General features: G+C 47.0%; 1 protein-coding gene across 2 annotated transcripts in view; it reads left to right on the forward strand.

Annotated features, from left to right (window-relative positions):
- Positions 1-16,039, forward strand: part of STRIP1 (striatin interacting protein 1) — a 652,163-nt gene that overhangs the window by 466,521 nt on the left and 169,603 nt on the right. For both annotated transcript variants that reach the window (XM_082245809.1, XM_082245810.1), the window contains exon 13: positions 7,659-7,730. In XM_082245809.1, coding sequence (XP_082101935.1) covers positions 7,659-7,730 — 72 coding nt within the window. The remainder of the gene's footprint in view (positions 1-7,658; positions 7,731-16,039) is intronic.

Consider the following 16,039-nt stretch of genomic DNA (forward strand, 5'->3'; position numbering starts at 1 on the left):
AGAAAAGGATTTTACGGTAAGATTTTACAAAAATCCATTTTTTTTTTCAACCTCACTAACTATGTAACAAGGATAAGTTGGTGCTTTGCCTCTGTCTGTCATTCCGTCCTAAGATGGTCTCTGACTGTCATTTGAATGAAGACATTGTGTTGCCTTCTCTGTGTACCAGGCCTAAACATCTGTAGGAAATTGCCTTGCATGTCTTAGATGTGGTTCAGGCAATTAGGGTGTACCTGGCAGCTACGGAGTCTTTTAGGAAGTCAGACTCTCTGTGCTCACGGACGGACCTCACAAAGGGTTGTCCGATTCTTCTGCGACCTTTTCTAGATGAATCAGATGGTGGTTCAGGCCTATTGCATCAGGGGTCAGGTTCCTTCTTTCCCTGTTATGACGCACTCTACTAGGGCGCTTAGTGTCTCCTGGGCTTTCCGTCATCAAGCGTCAGTGACGCAGGTTTGCAAAGCCGCCACCTGGTCGTCGGTGCACGCTTCTTACAAGTTTTTGTAAAGTGGTTGTGTTGGTATCTACGGATGCTTCTTTTGGCCGCAAGGTTTTTGCTGGCTGCTGTTTAGAGGACCTGGTCCTATTTGAGAGTGTATTGTTTTTCAGGTGTTCTCCAATTGTTTATGGTTTAGCTCCATGTTACCTGGTTGGCAATGGTTAGCCTTGGAAATTTTTTCTGCGGTTTCCCACCCCTTGTGTTTGACACTGCTTTGGGACGTCTCAATGGTTAAGAAGAATAGGGAGTCAATGAACAAAAGAGAAAATGGGATTTTTGACTTTCCATAAAATCCATTTCTCTGATGTTCATTGACGGTCACCTCACTCACCCCTCTATGGAGTTGGTTTTTTTTTCTGACACTGTAACAAAACTGAGTACCTATAGCAGGAAGTGGGAGTATACCCCCTGGGACTGCCAGAAGCTGTGTCCGTCAATAAACATCAGAGAAATGGATTTTACAGTAAGTCAAAAATCCCATTTTTCCTTTTTAACAGCCCTAACATTCATTAGACTTATTTTCCACCTGGGGACAGGATAGCCTGGAGGCCGGCTTTCTCTTTACCTCCATATAGTTTCTTCTCATAGTTCATGGGGCTTCTAGTCTCTGGAATGGGTCTCCTTCCCTTACTAACTCCATGCTTCTGTTATAGTTCAGCTCTGTACACACCTTGAGTCTGAAGTTCTTTGGAGTAAAGCCACTGCCCTGAATTCTGTTTCACATTTCTTTCAAACCCTTGGTTGGTAGGCAGCTGTTCAGACTTCACTATTGTTCATATAGCAACTGCTAATCATTGTTTTGAGGCCCGTTGATCTTGTTTTCTTCCTGTGGGTCTGTTGCAGATGTTTTGTAGCTGTATCGTTGCCCTCCCATCATACATTGCTTGGTGAGGTCCCATGGTCTATAAATCGATTGTGTATGGTCCAGTAAAGCTAAAAAAAAAAACTTCTCTATCGTTCGACAGATGCAGCTCTATAGGGTTATGCTCCTCCTATCAGAAATTGGCACTAGGCAGGAAAAAAGCTTAACCAAACCTATGGGGGCTGTCCCTGCATGCATAACCCCACACACCCTGCTATCATCAAACAGTTTGTTTCTGCCTAGTTTAAGGAATAGGACCTAGCTTCCTGCTGGTACTTCGGTCTTAGCTATTATAGGAAAGTTTGTTAGTTTGGGATTTTTTATTTTCACTAGTTAGTTCCAAGGACCAAGATCCAGAGGAACTACAAGCAACAGTCGGCTGAGGTTTCGCACTGGATAATCTAGATCCTTAAGGTCTCCCAGCCCGGCCAGCAGGTTATAGTCCAGAACTAGGCCTTGCCATGACAGTGCCCCGAAGGATGGGCATGAGCCTGCGAGTGGACCATCTCGCTGGGATGCAAATGACCTGGAACACCCTGAGTCACAGGTTCTCCTTGGCTGAAAGCACCCCCATCCCAGGGGGGAAGTGATCTGTTTCTGTATGGTGAGTAATTGTCCCCCCAAAAAAACCTTGGCGGTCCCGGGGCGGACGTGGGCCCTTCCCTGGAATAGTCAGACCTTAGGGCTTCCTCGGTTCGAAGGACTAGTCCTGTGTACCCCTCAGCATTCCCCTATCCCCAGCAGGTTTTTACCTTACGATGCCTATTGTTCTGGGTCCACTTTTGGGGGTCCTGGAGACCGCATGGCGTGCCGTGGGGGCCACCATTTTGCTGTGGATCATGATTTTTATATTCCTGTTAGATTATATGGGCAGCCATTTTCTATAATTCCCCATTGAGAATGCATAAGCGCCCATTTTCCAGAGGTCCATAGGCTGGACAGGCATGCGGCATGGTTTTTAAAATGTAGTGGCTGAGTTTTCTCTTCCTCTTCCTGTACAGTCAGTGTCCGTTTCATTTTTGCACAGATCGTGCTGGAAGTCTCCTCTGTGGTCTGGTAACATTTTCCCGGTGTCATCGCATTCTGATGGTGAACTCATCAGCCGCCGCGCGGGAAAGCGCTTTGGTGGAAGCTCTGATAGGTTCAGTGTGGGAAACCCACAGCGCCTGGTATGCAGGTGTCTTTTGGCCCACGCAAATCCCGTAAATCGGGCAAGGTGTTCCCTTGCCCAGAATTGTTTCATACTATAAGCACATGTTAGTGGTGCCTAAGCGTTTTGCACGCCGTTATCCCTTTGCCGAGGCAGTGTCTGCTAGATGGACTGTACCACCAAAAGTTGTTCCCCCGGTGTCCAGATTGAATAAAGCAACTCTGGTACCGGTGGAAGTGTCTCCAACTTTTGCGGACCCCATGGATAGACGGGTGGAATCCTTGTCCCATCATTTACACGTGGTAGCAGGTCACATATTAAAGACAAACTTTGTGAATGTTTTGGTAGCACAGACTGCTACGGAATGGGTGACGTTACTTAAAAGCTACTTGGAAGCTGAACGGCTCCTCTCTGGATGAGTTGATCAAAGGTATCATGGGGGGTAAGAGCTCTCATCTTCCCCAATCCTCTAAGGCCAAGGCGCCACGTCCTTGGTGGGGGCCTTCCTTTAATGCTCATAAACGTCTTTTTCGTGCCTCTGGGTCGCAAGTAAAAGGTAAATCATTCAGGTCTTCTGGGGGTTCCAAGAAGCTATGGTCGGTCAAAGCAAAGACCGGCCAATCTGGACCTGCAGACAAGTCCTCGTCTGCACGAAGGGGCGCCCTCACCCGATCCTGGGGTGGGGGGACGTCTTTGTTTCTTTCTGGACCCATGGTCGTCCTTGATTCAGGACAAATGGGTTCACAATCTGATGGGTACAAGATCGAATTCTGGTCTTGTCCGTCTAACAGGTTTTTCCCGTCCAATCTTCGACTATCCCCAGTTCGGTTAAGCTACTTGCAAGGGACAGTACCTGATTTGCTGTCACAAGGGGTGATTGTATGGGTTCCTTTTCAGGAACGTTTTCAAAGGTTTTATTCAAACTTCTTCACCGTGTCCAGGAAGGAAGGCAAGGTGCGTCCCATCCTGGATGTCAAGGCCCTGAACCGCTTCATGCGGGTACAGAAGTTTCAAATGCAATCTATCTGCACGTCGCTGCACCAGGGAGACTTCTTAGCCTCCATTGATATCAAGGACACATATCTACACGCTGAGCACCATCGCAGAGGAGCATTATCAATTTGTGGCATTACCCTTTGGTCTTGCCCTCAGCTCCCAGAGTGTTTACCCAAGGTCTTAGCACCGGTATTGGCATTGCTGCGCCAGCATGTCATTGCGGTACTGGGGTACCTAAACAATCTCCTGTTGAGAGCGGACTCTCCTTCAGTCTTGTTGGGGGATCTGGCGGTCACTGTCAGAACTCTGCAGGATTTCGGTTGGAACAGCAATTTCAAGAAATCCACACTGACACCTGTCTTGAGACTGGATTATCTGGGCTTGACTCTGGATTCAGCCTTGGTCAAGGTGTTCCCCCCCCCCCCCCCCCCCGGAAAAGCTGCAAAATTTGCTGGAGGCGATTCGGTGGTTGTTGGCAAACAATCTGTCCTCTCTTCGAGTTTGCATGCGGGCCTTGGGTCTGATGGTATCAACCTTCGAGGCGGTTCCATACCAGACCTTTGCAAAGCGAGATTCTTGTCAAATGGAACAAGGATCCAAAGTCCTTGGACTTTTTGATTCTGTTAAGCCACAACACAAAATGCTCTGTTGTGGTGGATTCAGTCTCCAGCACTATATCAGGGCAAGTCCTTCCTTCTGTTGTTTTGGACGGTGGTGACCACGGACAGCAGACTATCTGGCTGGGGCAGGGTGCAGAGGAAGCTCTGTGCCCAGGGTACCTGGACAATGGAAGAGTCGAAACTACCGTTAAATGTTTTGGAGCTCAGAGCAATAAAGGTTCGGATTCAATCAGACAATGCCACGGCTGTGGCTTACATCAATCACCAGGGGGGGCACCAAGAGTGTCTTGGCAGCCAAAGAGATGGCTGAGATTCTGGCCTGGGTGGAAAAATGTGTAACAATCCTCTGCTGTACACATTCCAGGTGTGGAGAACTGGCAGGCAGAGTACCTGAATCTTCAGGTGTTGGATCAAGGTGAGTGGTCCCTGCACCCAGAGGTTTCATCTCCTGTGTGTTTGGTGGGGGACTCGAGGTCGATCTGTTTGCTTCTCGCCTCAACAAGACAGTTCAGAGATTCATAGCCAGGTCTTGAGATCCTCTGGCCGACGCCACAGACGCTCTGGTGGCTCCTTGGGGTCAGTATCGGCTAATTTATGCCTTTCCTCCCTTGAAACTCCTGCAGAGGCTTCTGCGCAGGATAGAGGTGAAAGGGATTCCGGTCATTCTGGTGGCTTCAGACTGGCCTCGCCTCACTTGGTACGCAGACCTAGTAAGGTTGGTCACCGATGCTCCTTGGAGACTTCCTCTCAGGGAAGATCTGCTGTCTCAAGGTCCAATCTTACATCCTGTTTTTCAGTTGCTGGCTTTAACAGCATGGCTGTTGAAAGCCAGGTGTTGAGAGATAGAGGTCTTTCTGACTCTGTAATTCCTACGCTATTGAAGGCTAGGAAGTCGACGTCTAGGAAGATATATCAGCGTACATGGAAATCGTATATTTCATGGTGTGAATCACTGAAGGTGCACCCTAGCTTGTTTTCGATAGCTAGGGTCTTGGTCTTTCTGCAGAAAGGAATTGAATGGCGGTTGGCTTTGGGCACTATCAAAGGCCAAGTGTCAGCTTTGGCTATATATTTCCAATGCCCGTTAGCTATGCATGCTTTGGTTTGTACCTTTTATACAGGGAGTGCGCCATATGACTCTTTTGAGAAGGTCCCCGCTACCTCTGTGGGACCTCAATCTGGTATTATCTGTTCTTCAAAAGCCTCCTTTTTAGAACATTCGAGGGATTTCTCTGCCTTCGTTGTCACAGACTGTTGCCTTCTTGGTGGCTATCACTTCCACTCGCAGAGTGTATGAACTGATGGCGTTGTCCTGCCGCTCACCTTATCTGGTGATACACATGGATAAAGTGGTACTTCGATCTAATCAGTCGTTTCTTCCTAAAGTTGTTTCTGATTTTCATCTGAATGAAGACATTGTGTTGCCTTCACTCTGTCCTAAGCCCAAACATTCTAAGGAATTTGCATTGTACTCTTTAGATGTGGTTCGAACGATCAGGGTCTATCTGGAGACCACTGAGTCTTTTAGAAAATCAGATGCTCTATTTATCCTTACCAAAGGATCTCGTAAGGGATTTGCTGCGTCTGCGGTGACCATATCCAGATGGATCAGACAGACAGTAGTTCAGGCTTATTCACTGAAGGGTCAGGTTGCTCCTTTCCTGGTGAAGGCACATTCTACGAGAGCGCGGAGTGCCTTTTGGGCTTTTCGCCATCAGGCGTTAGTGCTGCAAGTTTGCAAGGCGGCAACTTGGTCACCTGTGCATACGTTTACAAAATTCTTCGGATGCTTCCTTTGGCCGCAAGGTTTTACAGGCTGCTGTTTAAAGAGAACTGTTTTTTTTTTTTTGTTTTGTTTCTCTTTGAGGGTGTATTGGGTTTTTAGGGTGAGCTCCAGTTGTTCCTGGTTGAGCACTATGTTAGCTGGTTGGCTAAGTTTAGCCTTTGGGGAGTTATGTTTCCCTTCGCATAGTCTTCTCACCCCTCATGAATATACTACTTTGGGACATCCCTATGGTCTCTGACTAGATGGAGCTGCGTCTGTCGATGAACGATACAGAAAACTAGATTTTTGTAAGAACTTACCGTAAAATCCTTTTAACTGAAGTTCATTGACAGATGCAGCACCCGCCCCTCTACTTCTGAGTGGGTTTTTGTTCTATTCTAAACACTGCTTGAAACTAAACTGTTTGATGATAGCAGGGTGTGTGGGGTTATGCCTGCAGTGACAGCACCCCTAGGTGTGGTTAAGCTTTTTTTCCTGCCTAGTGCCTATTCCTGATAGGAGAATTACTAAACTAAAAAGGGGATTGGAGGACCTTAATTATGAGGAACGCTTAATGTATTCTCCTTGGAGAGGAGATGCCTGAGAGGTGACATGATAGCGATTTAAAAAAAAAACGATTTACTCCCAAGGAGTGCAAGAAGACGCATGGCCACACAATGAGATTAGAGGAGAGGCGGTTTAGCCTTAAGCTGTGTAAGGGGTTCTTTACTGTAAGGGTGATGAGAATGTGGAACTCTCTTCCACAATTGTTGGTAGCTGCGGAGAGTATGGCTAATTTGAAATGACTCTTGGACGGGCATCTCACAGATCACAACATTTGGGGTTATGGGAAATGATCAGGCCACTGACACAAACACACCTGTACAGGTTGAACTGGATGGAGTGATGTCTTTATTCAACCTCAGCTACTATGTAACCCTATAGTCTCTGATTAGATGGAGCTGCGTCTGTCCATGGACTTCAGAGAAAAGGATTTTAAGGTAAGTTCTTACAAAAATCCAGTTTTTCTGTACCCGTAAATTCTGTATCTTGGAGTACAGTACAGAACACAGGTCGGTCCTCTCTCTTCTCTGTGATCTCTCTATTGCTTGCTAACAAAACTGCAGCTCCTTGGGGTGGGTTAAGTTATTTGGGTACACCAGGAGGCAGATCCAGCAAAGCTTTTGCCACTTAAAGGTTGCTGCATATAACACATGGTCTTTGTATGAATCATTCAAGATATTGAATTTACAGGCACATCAAAATCCCTTTTTTTTTTTTCTCTGTACGTCACTATAACCACCCAGCCTACCGTCTTAACTATTGTGATGATACTGGTCACATATTGTTTGTAGTGAGTCAGACAACTTTTAGACTTCTGAAAATAGCATGGTCATTGTGTATCTTGCAAAAGCAAGACTCGAGGGGTATGTATGTATGTAATATGCACACAAATGACAAAACGACAAAAAAGAAGCAAGGTTTTTTTTTTTTTTAAGGCATTAGGGAATATTGATAAGATGGTTGTCCTTTCCATGTAGCTCTAAAAAAATGTACTAAGACGCTGTGCGTTCCTGTAAAATATATCTGTAAGTCTTGCATTCAGGCATCGCTTATTATTTTGCCATTGAATTTACCACTAATAACACTGCTGATAGACTATAGCTTACATTCAAGTGTTGCAGCATTTTATGAGCTTTGTTTTTTATCTGGATTTTTCTGTAGAAATGGTTTGAGCTATAACTGATACATTCCCTCTTCAACAGCACAAATATACATCTATTGCAGAGGTTCAAATCCGCCAAGAGGAGGAATTCTTGAAGTGTCCACTATCAGCGGTATGTAAGATTTTGAGAACTAGAGGGTTTGTTGTAGTTTAACCACTTGAGCACCAGCCTGTATATACCCCTTCATTACCAGGCCATTTTTCAATAAATATTTCTAGAATATTTTTGATGGTATATAATGACTGTGTTTTTATTTTTTACTATATAGAGGGAAAAACAAAAATATGTAATTGCTTGCATTTTCCTTTCATATTTTCCTTTAAAAAAAATCAATTGCACAATCATTGTTGATCAGTGACACATTAAACCCCTCCGCCTACAATTAAATTCATAATCAACGATGATCAGTGGCACTTTAAATACCCCCACCTTTACTTTTGACCTGCTGCAGTCTTACTTCCTGCTTGGTTTACAAACATTCAGCTCTCTCCTTCCTCCATTGTACGCCATCTTAAGCACTTGACCCCTGGAAGATTTCCCCCCTTCATGACCAGGCTGTTTTTTGCGATACGGCACCGCGTTACTTTAAAGCGTAGTTCCACCCTGAAAATTTTTTTTTTAGATAAAAATACCCCAGGAACAATCAGGACTAGTGCATTTAAGCAACTATAGCCTCTGAACTGTCCCCTGTTTCACTTACCTTTTAGAAGAAATAGTTACCTTGAAAATGTCTTGTCCAGCGCTGCCATCTCAGGTGTGGGCAGCTGAAACCGGAGCGTCCTCTTCGGTGACGTCGGAGTCCCAGAATGCCCTGCATCGGCCCTGCTCGTCCCTTTCGGTGCAGGCGCGTCATCCCTGCAAAGCTTCTGGGCATGCCCAGAAGCTGTTTACCAGGGAATGAGACGTGCCTGCATCGGAAGTGGCGAGCAGGGCCGGTGCAGGCGCATTGACTCCTGGGAGCGATGACACTCGTCTCCCAGGAGTCAATTCAAGCAGGACGTGACGGCGCGGGCGCAGAGGGAGAGGAAGGAAGGTAAGTATATTTTTTTTCAAAACAAGGTACCGTATATACTCGAGTATAAGCCGAGTTTTTCAGCACATTTTTTTGTGCTGAAAACGTCCCCCTCGGCTTATACTCGAGTCAAGGAAAAAAAAAATTCCCTGTCCGCTCCGACGGGCTTAAGGTTTAAAAATGGCGCCGCCCGTCGCATACATGTCACCGCGCACGTGCCGCCGCCGCTCGTGTCATTTCGGCTATTCCCGGCGCCACTCGGGAGAGGCCGGGAATAGCCGAAAGTATACGAGCGGCGGCGGCGCGTGCGCAATGACGTGTCGGCGCCGGGCGGCGCCATTTTTCAAATGAAGGCGCCTCTGGAACAGGTAAGTGAAACAGCTTCACTACCTGCCATTATGCAGGGCTGCGGGCACACTACAAGGGATGCAGTGCTGCGGGCATGGTCCACATGAACCATGCCCACAGCACTGCATCTCCTGTAGTGTGCCCACAACCCCGGATCCTCTTGTACCATGCCAGTACCCTGCATTCTCCTGCACCATGCCAGTACCCTGCATTCTCCTGCACCATGCCAGTACCCTGCATTCTCCTGCACCATGCCAGTACCCTGCATTCTCCTGTACCATGCCAGTACCCTGCATTCTCCTGTACCATGCCAGTACCCTGCCTTCTCCTGTACCATGCCAATACCCTGCATTCTCCTGTACCATGCCAGTACCCTGCATTCTCCTGCACCATGCCAGTACCCTGCATTCTCCTGCACCATGCCAGTACCCTGCATTCTCCTGCACCATGCCAGTACCCTGCATTCTCCTGTACCATGCCAGTACCCTGCATTCTCCTGTACCATGCCAGTACCCTGCATTCTCCTGTACCATGCCAGTACCCTGCATTCTCCTGCACCATGCCAGTACCCTGCATTCTCCTGTACCATGCCAGTACCCTGCATTCTCCTGTACCATGCCAGTACCCTGCATTCTCCTGCACCATGCCAGTACCCTGCATTCTCCTGCACCATGCCAGTACCCTGCATTCTCCTGCACCATGCCAGTACCCTGCATTCTCCTGTACCATGCCAGTCACCCTGCATTCTTCTGTACCATGCCCGCCGCCCTGCATTCTCCTGCACCATGCCAGTACCCTGCATTCTCCTGTACCATGCCAGTACCCTGCATTCTCCTGCACCATGCCAGTACCCTGCATTCTCCTGCACCATGCCAGTACCCTGCATTCTCCTGCACCATGCCAGTACCCTGCATTCTCCTGTACATGCCAGTACCCTGCATTCTCCTGCACCATGCCAGTCACCCTGCATTCTCCTGTACCATGCCCGCCGCCCTGCATTCTCCTGCACCATGCCAGTACCCTGCATTCTCCTGCACCATGCCAGTACCCTGCATTCTCCTGCACCATGCCAGTCACCCTGCATTCTCCTGTACCATGCCCGCCGCCCTGCATTCTCACCCTAGGCTTATACTCGAGTCAATGATTTTTCCCATCTTTGTGGTAAAAAAAAAATTAATTATTCAATACTTTTTCGGGTAGATTAAAGCAAGCGGATGGTGTAAAGCTGATTTTGAGGCCAGAACTCCGCTTTAAGTGACAATTGTGCAATCATGCGTCACTGTACCCAAATAAAACGTATGTCCTTTTCTTCCCACAAGTAGAGCATTATTTTGGTGGTATTTGATCACCTCTGTGTTTTTTTGCGCTATAAACAAAACAAGACAGACAATTTTGAAAAAGAAAACAATATTTTTTTTTTACTTTCTGCGATAAATCTTTGGCTTTCCTGTTTTTTTGAGGCTCACCAATGGTTTACATCTTGTGGTGAACCCTCTGTATTCACTCTGGTGAAGTCTTCTCTTGATTGTTGACTTTGACACACATACACCTACCTCCTGGAGAGTGTTGTTGATCTGGCCAACTGTTGTGAAGGGTGTTTTTTTCACCAGGGAAAGAATTCTTTGGTCATCCACCACAGTTGTTTTCCTTGGGTGACAGTGCTTGATCCTCCATGGATACAGTACGGTGAGAGTGTGTTGTTATTGGAGGTGTGTTACTAGTAGGACCATAAGGTGAGAATAAAGAAAAGAAAGCCTGAAAACTAAAATTAATGCTTCCACCACATCTACATACTGGTAAGTTGCTATATGTATATATATATATATATGTATGTATTTATATATATATATATATATATATATATATATTTCTCTGTCGCTCATTGACAGACGCAGGACTCATATCTTGATATCCGTAGGGTATTGCTGCCCCCTACAGGAGTAGGACACTAGGCAGAAAAAGAATTCTGGCTACACCTATGGGCAGTCCCAGGGGGTATACCCTCTCTCTTCTGCTATAGGATGTCAGTTTTTCTAAGTTCCTTGCTGGGATCTCTGGTCCTGGCAAGCTTTTTAGATTATCTTTTTTTAGCTAGTTTTTTTTCTCCGCATTGTTCCTGTGAGATCTACAAGCAATTATGCCGGATCTGGGCAATGGGCTGGATGTTGAGATCCAGTGGTCACCCCAGCTGGCCTACGAGCGTGTGCAGTCCCTAGCTCCGCGCTGGGTCGACCGTGACATAGTCCCACTGGACGGGGACTGGCCCGCGGGTTAAACGTCTCGCCTGGTCGCAGTGTTCCTATTGGCCGACATTCCCCTCCTCCCCCCCACTACGGTGGCGAGGGGTTCTGTCAGGAGTTGGCGCCGCCTGTTCCGGTATGGTGAGTAACTGTTCCCCCTTTTCCTCATGTCAGGTTCTGGGGTGGACGCGGGCCCCTCCCTGGGACGGTCGGACTCCCTGTTCTCCGGGTTCCCCTCTGTTCCGTTGTGCACCCCCTTCCTATGGTGCCCTCCTTTCTTCCTCCTCCCTTGTTCCCCCCTCCTGGGGGGTCCTGCTGTCGGATGGGGATGTGTGGGGAGACTGGATCTGCGTGCAGGCCACTAAGGGGGTGGGGGGTCCCGCCGGTGTGGACGGCTGTTGTGTGGAGGGGGGAGTTCTTACCTGGCTCCCCAGGATCCCCCTGCCGGTTGATCATCGGTCGGAGGCCCCTTTACCGCAGCAGCCGCGGAGTGCCGCCTTTTTCTTGAAGCCTCCATGTGCTTTACATGGCGGCGGCCATCTTGGTACACCCAGCTCGGTTTTTTCCTCAGAGCTGGGCTACTGTGGGAGTTCCTGGAGGCGTGGAGGGGGCGGAGCCCCTCCCTAGACCCGGGAACACCGCTCTACAGGCCTTCCTTTTGAGAAGACAAGCGCTGCTGAGCAGACATACTGGGGGTTTTAAACTGGAGGGGAGGGTACAGATGTAGAATTAGCCAGTGGAAAGCAAGATTCAGAGGGCAGAAATGGGAGCTCCTAAACCCAGGGGGGGTATGGGGAAAAATCAAGAAAGCAGCCTAAAAACATCAAATGAGGATATATGTAACCGGTCAAAATTACGAGGCTTGTATACCAATGCCAGAAGCCTGGTCAACAAGATGGGAGAGCTGGAGCTGCTGATGTTTGAGGAGGACTTAGATTTTGTGGGGATAACAGAGACTTGGTTTGACAGCTCTCATGACTGGATGGCGACCATTCAGGGGTATTCCCTTTATCGCAGAGATAGAGAAGGTAAAAAAAGGTGAGGGGTATGTCTGTATGTTAAGAACAGTATACAGGTAAATATGAGGGATGATATTAATAATGGAGCTATGGACGAGGCAGAATCCCTATGGGTAGAACTTCAAAGGGAAGGCACTGTGGGGAAGGTAATATTGGGCATATGCTATAGGCCCCCCAACCTGAGGGAGGAGGGGGAGGCGGACCTCCTTTTACAGATAGGATTGGCAGCAAGGATGGGAAATGTCATTATAATGGGGGACTTTAATTATCCAGATATAGACTGGGCAGAAGGAACTGCGCATTCAGCCAAGGCTCGGAAGTTCCTAAATGTTTTGCAGGACAATTTCATGGGTCAGATGGTGAATGCACCGACAAGAAACAATGCGGTACTTGACCTACTGATTACCAACAATACAGACCTGCTCACGGATATAGAAATACGGGACAACTTAGGAAACAGTGACCTTAGGTCAATTAGTTTCAGTATTAATTATAGTAATAGTAAACACATGGGCAATATAAGGACACTGAATTTCAAAAGAGCCAGTTTCCCAAAACTGCGCTCTCTGCTAGAAAATATCAAATGGGATAGAACCCTTGGAACAAAGAACACAGGGGAAAAATGGGAGTGCTTCAAAAGCATATTTAACAAAGGGATTGACCAGTGTATTCCAAAGGGAAATAAATTTAAAAGAGCAAAACTAAACCCTGGGTGGCTAAACTCCAACATAAAAATGCATATTAATTCTAAAGGAAAGGCCTTAAAAAAATACAAGGCTGAGGGGTCATTGGCAGCATTCAAGCATTACAAAGAGTGTAATAAGAAATGTAAAGACGAAATCAGGGCGGCTAAAATAGAACACGAGAGACATATAGCGGAAGAGAGTAAAAAGAACCCCAATAAATTCTTTAAGTATATAAACAGTAAGAAAGCGAGGCCAGAACACATTGGCCCCATAAAAGACAATAAGGGAGCTTTGGCCACAGAGGACATGGAAAAGGCAGTAGTGTTAAATAATTTCTTCTCTTCAGTCTTCACAAAAGAATCAGGGGGCTACACTAACCCAGCTTGTAAGGCCAAACTAAACAACACACCTCAGGAAATACCGCCATGGCTAACAGAAGAGACTTAGAACTAAACTAGAGAAACTTAACATAAATAAATCACCGGGACCGGATGGCTTGCACCCGAAGGTTCTTAAAGAACTCAGCCAGGTGATTGCCAGACCATTATTCTTGATCTTTAAGGATAGTCTACAGACGGGTATGGTGCCAGCTGATTGGAAAAAAGCCAACGTGGTACCAATATTTAAAAAGGGGCCGAGATATATCCCGGGTAACTATAGGCCGGTTAGCCTAACATCAGTAGTCTGCAAGATTTTGGAGGGGATGTTAAGGGACCACATAAAAGACTTTAGTAATGAAAATGGTATTATTAGTAGTAATCCGCATGGATTCATGAAAAATCGTTCTTGCCAAACCAATCTATTAACCTTCTATGATGAAGTGAGCTGCCACCTAGATAAAGGTAAGCCTGTGGATGTGGTGTACCTGGACTTCTCAAAGGCCTTTGACACCGTTCCCCACAAACGCTTACTGTACAAACTAAGGAAGGTAGGTATGGACCATAAGGTGAATACCTGGATAGAGAACTGGCTCCAGGGGAGGTTGCAAAGGGTGGTGATTAATGGGGAGTACTCAGATTGGGCGGGTGTGGAAAGCGGGGTCCCCCAGGGTTCTGTCCTGGGGCCAATCCTGTTTAATTTATTCATAAATGATCTAGAGGAGGGGATATCGAGTAAAATCTCAGTATTTGAGGATGATACTAAATTAAGCATGCCAATATCTTCTGGGCAGGATGTGGAAACCTTACAAGCGGACCTGAACAAAAAAATGGGGTGGGCAACTACATGGCAGATGAGGTTTAATGTTGAAAAATTTAAAGTAATGCACCTGGGTGCCAGAAACCAGAAAGCAAGCTACTCACTAGAGGGGGAACCTCTGGGTGAGTCTAGGATGGAAAAGGACCTGGGGGTACTGGTAGACAACAGGCTTGGCAGTGGCATGCAATGCCAAGCCGCTGCAAGCAAAGCCAACAGAATACTGGGATGTATAAAAAAGGGATTCGCTCCAGAAATCGATTATTCTACCACTCTACAAGACTCTGGTCCGGCCACATCTGGAGTATGCTGTCCAGTTCTGGGCACCGGTCCTCAGGAAGGATGTGCTGGAACTGGAGAGAGTCCAGAGAAGGGCAACAAAAATAATTAGGGGAATGGAGGACATCCGCTATGAGGAAAGACTACAAGCACTGAACCTATTCTCTCTGGAGAAGAGACGATTGAGGGGGGGATAAGATATCAATGTACACATATTGTACTAGCAACCCTAGCATATGGAAAAACCTATTCAGAGAAAGGAAATACAATAAGACAGGTGGCCACTCACTAACAATAATAATGTGTCCCCACCTGATCCCCTTGAGGTGGCCGCTGGGCCCTCCGGTTCCCAGCTCTCTATTGATGCACTTTCGGCGGTCCTGGAGTTATTTGTGTCCTGGGTGGAGGTGGCCTTTCAGGGGCGAGGTGCTAAAAAAACGACCTCCGCCTACCCCTGCCTCGTCTGATGCTTGATTCTGAATCTAAACCGGTCGCTGCTGACACAGGTCTCCCCTCTGGGGCTGCTGTTTCGCGCCCGTCTCCTCTGATGACCCTTCTGCCTCTGCCTCATCTGACGATGACCCTTCTGCCTCCGCTGTCACACAGGACAAGGCGCTGGTGGAATGCACTGATTGTGTCTGTCCGGGAAACCCTAAAACTGGAGGACGCAGCCCTCCAGGGTGACAAAGGTTTTTCCTTTTCCCACATGCTTTGACGATATCTGTGACGAGACCAATCTCGCCACTGGGCGTTGGAGAAGCCTGGTTGCTTGCCTCCTGCAATATGACTATGGACCTAGGGGCTTTTACCCCTTTAAGACTGTATTTGGGCATGAAAATGTGCCTGCGGTCGGTCAGAAAAGGACTTCCGTCTAACTTTTTAACCCCCTGGAGGGATTTCTATGATTTTTGGTTATGTTTGCATTTGAAGTATGCTAATTCTGAAAATGTAAGTTTTGTTTGAATGTGATGCATATTTTAGAAGTTATGAAAATGTTGCTTTTGGTCTAAGTTGGCTTTGCATTCACCTATTGTCGGGTGTGCTAAGTATTCCTGTTCCATTCTTACATGCTAATGACCTTGCATTGTTCTGGCCAGGTGGCTAGATAATTAGTTTAGTGTTATTTTGTGCCTGTTTACAAATCTATCTGCATATGCTAATGCAATGAGACTCACATTACCTGATAGTGTATATAATATGTTTGTGTGGATTTAATAAACAGTTCTAAGTCAGACCACTGCTTGAACCTCACACGGAGCTTTGTCACGTTCTTGGGGGGATTCACTGTATGCTGTTGGAGACTGATTGCTAGGAGTGTAAGCTGATGTATGCTTTTCCTGTTCGTCTGCTAGCAGCTATTCGTGAGGTTCCAGGTTGGAGTGCTATTTTGTATCCAGTTCGGGAGTTTGGTGTCCTGGAAGTAGCTGTGCCTGTCTCTCAGAAAGGGGCATATCGCCTAAACGGATTTTAACCCCTTGTCTGCTGAAACGGTCCGTTACAATATCTATAAGAAAGAGTGGGTCTGTCTGAAACGTCCCCCTGGGATGCCTAAGCAGATTGCTAGGCGCTACCCGTTTTTGAGGAGTCCCTCATTAAAAAGTGGATGGTGCCGCCTGCGGTGGATCCTCAGGTCTCCAGGCTG

Source organism: Pelophylax lessonae (assembly GCF_965119305.1).
Source record: "Pelophylax lessonae genome assembly, chromosome: 2".
Classification (NCBI taxonomy): domain Eukaryota; kingdom Metazoa; phylum Chordata; class Amphibia; order Anura; family Ranidae; genus Pelophylax; species Pelophylax lessonae.